Source organism: Herpailurus yagouaroundi, unplaced genomic scaffold, assembly GCF_014898765.1.
Source record: "Herpailurus yagouaroundi ecotype Mexico unplaced genomic scaffold, PumYag 576, whole genome shotgun sequence".
In the NCBI taxonomy this organism is placed as follows: Eukaryota; Metazoa; Chordata; class Mammalia; order Carnivora; family Felidae; genus Herpailurus; species Herpailurus yagouaroundi.
Window position 1 is genome coordinate 1 of NW_024412793.1, and position 11,322 is coordinate 11,322.

Sequence of the window (11,322 nt, forward strand, 5' to 3'; positions counted from 1 at the left end):
CAAGCGTCCATCCATCCATGCATCTATGCATCCATCCATCCATCTGTCTGTCCATGCATGCATGCATCCATCTATCCTTCCATCCATCCATGCATCCATCTATCTGTCTGTCCATCTGTCCATGCATCCATCCAACCATCTTCCCATTTATCTGTCATCCCTCTTCTCTCTCTCTCTCTCTCTGTATCTATCTCTCTATCTCTATCTATCTATCTATCTATCTATCTATCTATCTATCATCTATCTACCATCATCTAGCTATTATCATCTGGATGTCTATCACCTACCTAAAGAAACAGATGAAGATTGTAAGAGTGAAGGGAAAGGGAGAGGCACATAGATAGACACACAAAAAGAGACAAACAGACCAACAAAGTTAAGCTGACTTAGTGAGATGAAGAGGTGTAGACTAATAATGCAGGCAGAAGGGGGGATGCAGTGGGAAGTTGTAAGCTTCTGGGTCTGCTGCCTGACCTGGTCTTCCTCCTCCACCCTGCCACCCCCAGGTAAAGGACAATGAAGAAGGCTTGAGGTTCATGGAGAGTCTGAGCTACAGCTTCCGTGATGTTCACCTGCGGTGGATGGGGCCCTTCTACCCACTTCTGCGGTTCGTCCACCCCAAGTTTGTTGCCCCCCTGCTCCAGGCCCCAGGTATCTCTCCCAGGAGCACCCGACCCAGCCACTCCCTTGTCCCTGTTCCCAGTTCTTAGCACCTCTGGACAGACCAGGTTGAGCAGGGAAGTGGGTAGTATTGATGGAGACCTGCCATTAACCTGCTGGGCGACTCTGGGCAGGTCCCTGGCTCTCTCTGGTTCTCAGTCGTTTTCAATTTTGAGTGGTGGAAATTCAGCAATGTTGGTCTAAGAGAAGAAAGGGAATCTATTGACTGAAAAGCTGAAGGAATGTTGTCTTCAGGCGTGGTTGGATCCAGTCTTCAAACAGTGCCATTGGGAATCTGTCTTTCTCTTGTAGTGCTGTGTTCCTTGGTGACAGCTTCACTCTCATGCTGACAAAGATGTGTCTAAGAAGCTGAACCCCCATGGAAACGTGAGCTCATTCTCTGCAGACCCAGAAATAGTTGCAGGATTCTCTTAAATTGGCCCGGCTTGGGTCACAGGGACCAATTCTTCCTCTAGTCACGGCAACTTGATTGTTAAGGGTTAGGGTCATATGTTCAGCTCTGGAACGGAGGATGGAGTGGCACGGCCACCCTCCCTAGCTACTTGGACTGAGGGAGGAAGAGGAGCGAGGTGTTGGTTCCAGAAGGGGATGGACAGGCAGATACCACAGATGTCCATTCACTGGCATCTCTGCTAGGGGGGCATTTCCTGGGTGAGGAAACGGAGGCTCAAGGAGGCTTAATAACTTCTCAAGGTCACGTAGCATGCCGAAGGCTTTCTCTTACTTCTGTGTGTTCTTGGCTGCCCTAACTGCCTCTGGTAGGAGGGGCCTTTAGTTGGAAGGGGATTTGGGGTAGGGAGATGGCCAGAGTGTTGTGGGGGAAGATGCACAGAGTGTTGTGGGGAGCTGGTCTAGAGGCACGAGGGAGCAGAGGCAGCTCTTTGTGGTGGGGGGAGCTCAGCATCTGAGGGTGGCAATACTGTTTGGTCTCTTAAGGACAGAGGAGCCCCTGAGCCTAAGCACTTAATGATAACTATGGGATGGAAGAGAATCCTGAGAAAGGCTAGGTCACACCTGGGCCATGTCTGGGACATTAGTGGGACCATATTTAAGTCCTGCCAGGGACCGTCTATGAGACACACTGAGGTCGTGTCAGATTGTCCTTGGGTCCATTCAGAGGATGCTGTATGAGGCCAGTGTGTGTTACGCATGTTGTTTCGTGTCAGGGCATGTTACCATGTGTTGGGGCCATGTCAGAAGTCCCAGGAGATGTCAGAGGGTTCTGGGACAGGTGCAATGTCCTAGGTCCCTTTAAAGCATTTTGTGGAGTGCTGATTTGTGCTTGGGTGTTTCAAACATGTCGGACCGGCAAGGAGCCATGACAAGGCATGTTGGGTGTGTTGTGCCCTATTTTCGGGAGCATCTAAGTACCTAGGGGTAGGTCCATGGGCTCTGCCTTTGCTCTGCTCTGTGCTGCAGCCTGGTCTTGTCCCCCTTCACCTCCCCACTCTGCACTATACAGTTCCCACTATGGAGGTTGGAGGGAGTATGCATTCCCCTGGCTTGGATCCTCCACCCCCCAACCCAAAGCCCATCCCTGCCTCTTCTCTATGGCCCCTGATGATCTGTCTCTCCTGCCAGCCACCATCGTGCCCAAGGATAAGTTTTTCTACAGCTTTCTGAGGCCCTGGCTGGGTGAGTAACTGTTAAGTGAAGGAGGTTGGGGACAACCTTGGGGTCTCAGGGGAAAGCGCTGCCCTTGCCTACTCCTCGTGGCTGCCTCTACTAGGGGATGGGCTCCTGCTGACTGCTGGTGACAAGTGGAGCCACCACCGTCGTTTGCTGACACCTGCCTTCCGCTTTGAAATCTTGAAATCCTATGTGAAGATTTTCAACAAAAGTGCAGACATCATGCATGTGAGTTGTAACCCAGGGACCCGGCTGGAGCCTTGGGAAAAGGGGAGTGGCCTGGAGTCCTGGCTTTGCTAGATGACTTTCGGGCCATTCTATTTCTTCTCCAAGCATCAGTTTCCCCATGTGTCAAATGAGGATTATAAGCCCTTCTTAAAGGGTGGTCAAGATGATGTAATGGAATCATGGTCCTGGCACATTGTAGGTGCTCGGAAGGTGTTAGCTTCTAATCTGCCTCACTGAAACTCTGTGAAACTTGAGACACTAATGATGAAGATTGTATGGCACCTCTTTCTTCACTGAACTGCACCTTAAAGCTCATGAGGTTGAAAGGATTTGTGTTTTATTGCTCGCAAGATGATGAGTCCGGAGAGTAGTTCTTATTTTGGCTGGAATCACTCACGTGTCTGTGGCCATGGCTGGGTTTGGGAGACAGCTCTGCTTTTCCAGGCTCAGCTCTGCCACACATTTGGGGCTTGGGTAATGGTTGGCTAGTCTAGGATGGCCTTGGTGGGACAACCAGACTCCTGCATTTGTCCCTCATCTTCCAGTAGGCTAGCCTAGGCTTGATCGCATGGTAGACCCTGGGCTCCAAGAGAACAAGCAGAAACATGCAGAACCTCTTGAAGCCTAGTTTCAGAACAGGCAACCGGGACCCCCACCTTCTTCTGTTGGCAGAAGCAAGTCCCACATCCAGCTCCAATTCAAGAGCTGGAGAAAGAGGTGTTACCTCGTAATGGAAGATCTGCCAAACCTCATTGCAAGGGGTGAAGGTAGAGGGAGGGATGAAGAAATGGAGACATTTTTGCAGCAGTCGCCTACCTCTATGATAATGACGAAGATGAGGGTGAGAGCTAATGGTTACTTAGCTCTTGGTGTATATCAGGAACCATGAGAACATGACCTGAGCCCAAGTTGGACACGTAACTGACTGAGCCTCCCCACTGCCCCTCATGCACCAGTTCTATTGCACACGTTGTCTTATCTAATTTCCACAACCATATAAGGTAGAGATGATGATTATTGTCTCATTACAGGTGATGAAACTGAGGCTCAGAGAGGTTAGGGAGCATGCTCCCGTTCACACAGCTAGCAAGTGAGCTAATAAATGGAGTTGGGATTCCAACCCAGTTTGTCTGACAACAGAGCAAGTCATCTTAACTGTTACTGAAGCTTTGACAGGTGGAGTCCAGAGGACAGCAGTGGGGTGACCAAGGGCACACAGGGGTGTAGGAAGCAGAGCCAGGATTTGAACTCATGTCTCCTGACCCCCAGCCATTGGGTGTGAATAGTAAGAGTTTCTATTCCCTCACAATCCTGGTCCTCCCTGGAGATGGGTGCCTGGGGTTGAGGACCAGGAGCCTGGGTTTTGGGGAGTCCATCCTGGTGATTGGGACTGAGGGGGAGCTCAGGGGAGGTAGGTCCCAGCCCCAGATTTGCCCCTTTCTCTGTCCAGGCCAAGTGGAAGCGCCTAGTCTCAGCGGGCAGCACCCGATTGGACATGTTTGAGCACATCAGCCTCATGACCCTGGACAGTCTGCAGAAATGTGTCTTCAGTTTTGACAGCAATTGCCAGGAGTGAGTGCTTGCTCAGGACCTGGGAACATGAACCGTAGACCGAAGGGAGTCGATGGAGAAGGGAGGGTGGCCAGGGTGATCAGATGGGACTTCCTGGAGGAGATGGATCAGAGTGAGACAAAGAAGGACAAGGAAGGGAAAGAGAAAGGTAAGGTTTCAGGTAAGCAAAAATGCTTGATAAAGGCCAACAGGACTAGGATGAATAAAGCATGTGCCACCTTGGGAATGAGATTGGAGGGTTGGCAGGGGGACTAATCTTAAGGATATTGAAAAGTGAAGCAAAGGGGTCTCAGCTTTATCCTGAGGTTTCCAGGGATGGAAGGTGGAAGGTGTTTGAGTAGATGAAGGTCATGGTCAAAGCTGTTCTTGGACATTGGACTCGAGAATGTGGTGGCGAAAATGGGGCAGATTTGGAGGCAAGTAAGGAGGAATGAGCAGGGGCAGATACTGTGTAGGACAGAAGAGAGATGAGTGTGATACCCAAGGTCTTCCCAGGGTCTGGGCCATGATTCCATTGACAGAGATGGCAGGTGGAGAGAGAAGCATGCCTGGAGGACACTCTGTTTTGCAGGGACATGCTTCTGAGGTTCTGGTTGGAAGGCACTCCTAAGGCCTCACGTGGGTTAAGGAGCTGTTCTCTATGGCCTGACCCTTCAGGAGCCCCAGTGAATATATTGCTGCCATCTTGGAGCTCAGTGCCCTTGTGGTGAAACGGCAGAGGCAGATCTTCCTGCACCCGGACTTGCTGTACTACCTCACCCCTGATGGGCGGCGCTTCCGCAGGGCTTGTGACCTGGTGCACAACTTCACAGATGCCATCATCCAGGAGAGGCGCTTCTCCCTCATTACTGAGGGCTCCCATGACTTCCTCAAGGCCAAAGCTAAGGCCAAGACTTTGGACTTCATTGATGTGCTCCTGCTGGCCAAGGTGGGCTTCCCTGGGATCAGAAATCAAGAGTTAGAATGGACCTTGACTTCAAAAGTCAGATGGGAGAACTTGGACTTGACCCAGTGGGTCTGAGGAGCCATGGCAGGTGCTTGAGGAAGGGAGAGACAGGTCAGGGATATGTTTTAGACGTGACTTTGTAGAAGGCTGCTTGGGAGAAGAAAGCTGGAGACAGGGAGACCTGTGGGATAGGGCTCTAGAGATGATGAGGGATGAATCCTGCTTCGGTGATGGAGCCTGAGGGACTGTTTCAGGTGAGACTCAGGTGCCCTCCGAGCCGGTGTGATTCAGGAGGTCGTGCCCTTTCTGCAGGATGAAGATGGGAAGGAACTGTCCCATGAGGATATCCGAGCTGAAGCTGACACCTTCATGTTTGGGGGTAAGCATCCCAGTGTGGGACTGCGGGGGTAGGAGTCTGTCCAATCCCAGGGACTTGGCAGGTGGGCCCTGGACCACCCCATCCCACCCCATCTTCCCCAACCTCCCTGAGGGCCCTAATGAAGGGCGCTGTCCGCCCTCTGGTGCTGAACAAGCCCAGAGACCCAAGCCTGTCTGGCTGCCTCTCAGGCCATGACACCACGGCCAGTGGTCTCTCCTGGGTCCTGTACAACCTTGCGAAGCACCCAGAGTATCAGGAGCGCTGTCGGCAGGAGGTGCAAGAGCTCCTGAGGGACCGTGAGCCTAAAGAGATTGAATGGTGAGTGCAGGTCCTCATGTCCTGTTCTGGAACCCCTCTCATTGGCTCTGCTCCCCTGCTGGGGAAGGGGAAAGAACTTTTTGTTGATTGTGTCATTGTTGCTTAGAGAGACTAGGAGCAGAACCCGGAGGCAAGGGTATGGTACCCAGCCTGGAGAGCAGGGGAAAGCAGGCTTATGCAACAGAAAGATTGGAGTGTCCACATTTATTGCCCTGCTTGCTTGCTATGTGACTTGAATAAAACCAATTCCCTTTTCTGAGTACCACTTTTCTCCTCTGTGAATGGGGGCGGGACAGGTCAGGGGATGTCTCCTCCAAGGGCTGCTTGGAGAACCGTGACAGTGTGTGTAGAACAGATGCCATCCAGTGTGTGTTCAGTAAACAAACTTCTCTCCCTTGCTTTTCTGCCTGAAGTTGCACATTTCCGCTAAAGACCCCTGGTGTTAATTTTTGCTCTTATATCTAATTCCCACCTACTATCTATTCCAGGGATTCACAAGGGGTCCTTGAGGGTAAAAAAGTTACCCATTGCTTGGTTCAGTAAACATGTCTACCCTGCCGGCCCTTCTCAACTCCATGTCCAGTCCCATTTAAGTCCTACTTGGTCAAGGCTGCATCATGGAGGAAAGAAGGGGGTGAGGCTGGGGAGCAAAGAAGCAAATATGAATTCATCCCTCTGGGAATGGGTAGTGGACAGTGCTCCAGGCCTTACGGACAGCTTGGGCAAAGGCCCTGATGGCGGAATGCAGCGGTGGGCCTGACGTGTTTGGGAGGAAGTAAACGTGGCTGGATCCTTGTGAAATTTACAGTGTGAAGCATCTGCGAGGCTCCCAGTGAGGCTGGAGCTGGTAGTTGGTAATGGAAGCCCTTCTTGGTCTGCTTTGGAAACCACGTGAAGATTTTCCAAAGGTGTTAGTTCAAGTCTGGGAAGCCAATATTGGATAAAAGATAAAAGTGTTCAGGGATACTGCTCTCAGGGAGGGAGTCTCACATTGGGCAGAAGTGATCAGAAAGTAGGGGCCCACCATGCTCTCTCAGTGGCTGGGACCTGCCCACGAAAGTGTGGCCTTGGCTTGAATGCTGCTGCAGAGCCCAGAGGCCCTCTAACTGGAGGCTGTCAGCCGACTGCACTCCTTGGAGCTGGACATCAAGTTCCTTCTTGAAGGGAGATTCGTGACTAATATAGGAAGGCAGTGGGGAGCCATGGGAGATGTTTGGGCAGGGGAGAGACAAGTCAGATATTCGAATTAAACATATCTGCAAACTGGAGGAGATGAGGTGGAGCCTAGGGGTCCCGGGGAGATTTGGGGCCAAGGGCTGAAAAATGGGGAAGAGATGTTGGATTGAACACTTCAGTCCTTCAACTTCAAGGACTTCAAGGTAGTGCCTTCAACTTCAAGGCTGGGCTCAGTACAGCAGTTGTGTGAAGGGGAGAAGTGTTTTTGTGTGTCTCTCAACTTCAAACAGTGCACTTGGTAACACTTCAAATGGTGCGAAATGCTTTACAATGGATCTAATAAGCCTTTGTCTTTTTTCAATCTCGGTTCTATTGAGATATAGTTGACATAAAATACTGTGTATACAACACAAGGTGTACACCACGAGGGTTTGATATACGTATATATTGCAAAAGGAGCACAGGGTTAAATACTTTCCTTACCTCACACAAGCCTCTGCCTTATCCAGCACCCCAATCCCATCCCCACCTTTGATGATCTCTGGTGTGCTTCCAATGATCATCTCTGCCCACACCTATGTGCCCACAGTCTCTCTCATTTTGCGCCTAGTCTTTTCTCTCCACAGCTGAGAGAAAACACAGAGCATCCAGGCATGCACACTGACAATATAACTTCAAGATCTTTTCCTTTCCCCTCCAGACGTAAGTTTTGGGAAATTAATTTTGAATTACAAAATCCATAATGGGAAGAAGTCCTTTTTCTTCTTCTCCTTGCACAAAATGCAACACTACGGAGAAGGTTAGGTCCACCTTTGTTGCTGTCCCCCCAAGCCTAATCAATCCCCTGTCTCCTGAGGGGTCTCCAGGGACATCAATTTGTCATATGTCCTTTCAGACTTTTCAGAAGGTCTTGTAGCTATGTATTTCTATAGTTATAATGGTTTTAATAGAAACACACACACATTTGGTTACTTGTTCTTTTCTCTTTTCTCTCAACAGTTGTTTTCGACTCCTCTCTAATTGTAAATCGCACACTTTATTCAGCTCACCCCTCTGTTGGGGACGTTTATGTGATGATTTGCAGTTATGACAGATATTGCTGAATTGCCTTTCAGCACCTCTGTACCGATTTACCCTGCAGTGCTTGATAGGACTAGTGATCTGTATTTCCTCCTTTTGATAACTGTGTAGTATTCCATCATATGGATGTACCATAATTACGTAAACATTCCCCTGCCGAGGGTCATTTGTATAGTTTGGAGCCTTATGCTGTAATAAACATGATGTAGCAAACATCCATGTACACACTGATTTTTGCTCCCATGTGAGGATGTCTCTCCAGAACACATTTCTGGGTGTGGAATTGCTGAATCAAAGACCATTTGAGTTTTCACAATGTAATCGCTCTTGACAAATCCACTCCTCTAGACAGATCTTGAGAGTGACAATTTTCTCGCATCTTTGCTGACAGTGTGCATAATGAAATTCTAAAACTCTTGCCAGTCTGGTAGGTGAATAGAATACTTCATTATCCTAATGAATATCACTTTAAGAATGGGTAAAACTGAGCACGATTTTCACATGTTTATGAACCATGCATATTTCTTTTTCTGTGAAGCTTCAATTTGCATAATTTGCCCTTTTTACTTTGAGTTTTTTCTGTTTTTCATTTTAAAATTGATTTGTGAGGACTCTTTACATATAAAGAAAATTAGTTCCTTTTCTGTTATGCAAAAATTCTTTCCTGGATTGACTTTTGACTTTATTTTAGTTTTTGTTCATTTATTTGGAGTCACGTTTATTAACTTTTTTTTATAGCTTCTGTTTTTTTTTTTTTTTTTTTTTTAATGCTTGGGAAGGCCCTTCCCATTCTAATGCTAAACTGTAACACTTGTTCGTTTTCTTGTAATGGATTTATTTATTTATTAAAAAAATTTTTTTTTCAACGTTTATTTATTTTTTTGGGGACAGAGAGAGACAGAGCATGAACGGAGGAGGGGCAGAGAGAGAGGGAGACACAGAATCGGAAACAGGCTCCAGGCTCTGAGCCATCAGCCCAGAGCCTGACGCGGGGCTCGAACTCACGGACCGCGAGATCGTGACCTGGCTGAAGTCGGACGCTCAACCGACTGCGCCACCCAGGTGCCCCAAGGATTTATTTATTAAAAATATTTTGTTTATGGGACACCTGGGTGGCTCATTTGGTTGGACGTCCGACTCTTGATTTTGGCTCAGGTCATGATCTCGTGATTCATGAATTTGAGCCCCACCTTGGGCTCAGTGCTGACAGCTCAGAGCCTAGAGCCTGCTTCGGATTCTCTGTCTCCCTCTCCCTCTCTGCCCCTTCCCTGCTCATGCTGTCTCTCTCGCTCACAAAATAAATAAACATTAAAACAAATTTAAAAATTCACAGATCTGTGTTATATCACAGATCTGCTGCTGGTTCTTATCTTTCTCAGAAACATAGCACTATGACTTTGTCAGACATCCGTGGTTCTATGGACATTTAGATTGTTGCTTTGGACTGTCGTATGGAAAGTTCCTCTCTAGTCCCTTGGACCTAAATATCCAGAAGGTTTCCATCTAATGACCGCAATGAACCTCTTGGTGTTCATGTCTTTATCTACCTGTCTGAGAATCTCTCCAGGTTCTATGCTGAGAGCCAACTTGCTGGGTCATGAAACACACATCGCCTTTCCTTGACCATGCCGATGCCTTGCAGAGTGGTGGCTCCTGTCCATACCTTTACTGTCAGTGCGTGGGGTCTCCCCACCCCGGTGCCTCAGCTGGGCTTTACCATCACCCACCTTGTTAATTCTCACCTCAAATACATATGAGGTAACATCCCATTGCTATATAATTTCCATTTCTCTGGTAATCGGCGACTTGGAGCATCTCTTCACGTTTTATTTAGTTATTTCTTTTCAATGGTTATTTATTTAGTTTTGAGAGAGAGCACAAGCGGGGGAGGGGCAGAGAGAGAGGGAGACACAGAATCCAAAGCAGGCTCCAGGCTCCGAGCTCTCAGCACAGAGCCCGACGCGGGGCTCGAACTCATGGACCTCGAGATCATGATGTAAACCCAAGTCATATGCTCAACGGACTGAGCCACCCAGGCGCCCCATCTCTTGATGTTTTAAATCTCTGAGTTTGAGCTCCCATGAATTTCTAGACCATGTCCTTTGTCTACTCTTTTGAGTCGCCTGCCATCTCTCTTGTTGATTGGTAGGAATTCCTTGTCTATTCAAGATATTCTTCTAGATCTATATATTTATTGCAACTATCTTCTGTGAATCTCTCATCTGAATGTTAATTGTTCCATAGAATGGAGTGTTTTGTTAAACAGAAATCCTTAATTCTGTGCATATTTTTTCTTTTCTTTTTTCTTTTCTTCTTTTCTCTCCTTTTCTTTCCGTTTCTTTCTTTCTTAATTTCTTTCTTTCTTTCTTTCTTTTCCTTTTCTTTTTTTGACTTCTGGTTTATGTTTTGGGGTTTTAAGAATTCTTTCCTACTCATAGGTAACAGAGGTGTCTTCTATATTACATCTTCTTTAACCTTATTTCTTTACCTTTCACGTGTAAGAGAAGACCCCATCTTATATGTAGAGTGCATGATGCTTCAGTTCTTTTGGAGTGTGTGTTGGTGCGACTGTGGGGGTGTCTATGTCTGTGTCTGAACCATCCCTTGTCTGGGGGTGGTGGGGCCTCCTTTACCGGATGCTACGTTTTCACCTATTCACATACTTGTCTCTGAGCTCTCTATCTTGTTCTGTGGGTCTGTTTTCCTGTTCTTGCAACAGTGGTTTGCTGCCTTTTAATTTAATTTAATTTAATTTAATTTAATTTAATTTTTTAATTATCACCATACTTTGTAATGGGTCTTAATATCAGGTGAATGGATTCTCTTTCTTTGGTCTTTTAACTCGACATACATTTTGAACTTTAAGTTTTTCAAACTGAATAAGATTGCTAAGCTCCAAAAACACCAACTAGATTTTAATTGGATGCATCGGATACATTAATTAACTTAGAAAGAATCCACACCATTATATTAGGTATTCCACCTAGGAGGGTGCCTTTTATTTGTTCAAATAACCTGGTAAGTCCAGCAAAGAGATTTTTTTCCTTTTTAAATAAATTGTAAAACTTTAGACTTTCTAACTTTTAAAGGTACTGTGTGAATGTTGGGCTTTGTTCCGAATAATTAAAAAAAATTTTTTTAATATTTATTTTTGAGAGAGAGAGAGAGAACAGGGAGGGGCAGAGAGAGAGGGAGACACAGAATCCGGGGAGCAGCTGGAGGTCTGCGGGAGTGTGATTCGATCCCTGGCTAATCGTTGGGGGGCTTCCTTAGGGACGACCTGGCCCAGTTGCCTTTCCTGACCATGTGCATC

At 47.4% G+C, this 11,322-nt stretch overlaps 1 protein-coding gene across 1 annotated transcript; it reads left to right on the forward strand.

The window, feature by feature from the left end:
- Positions 1 to 474: 474 nt before the first annotated feature.
- On the forward strand, positions 475 to 11,319 carry LOC121024026 (cytochrome P450 4F6-like; the record flags this gene model as incomplete). Its single annotated transcript, XM_040466342.1, has 8 exons — positions 475 to 651; positions 2,263 to 2,316; positions 2,411 to 2,538; positions 3,989 to 4,110; positions 4,768 to 5,038; positions 5,369 to 5,435; positions 5,624 to 5,753; positions 11,283 to 11,319. Coding segments are annotated over exons 1-8 (924 nt in total), but the record flags the coding sequence as incomplete, so codon positions are not given.
- Positions 11,320 to 11,322: the final 3 nt, after the last annotated feature.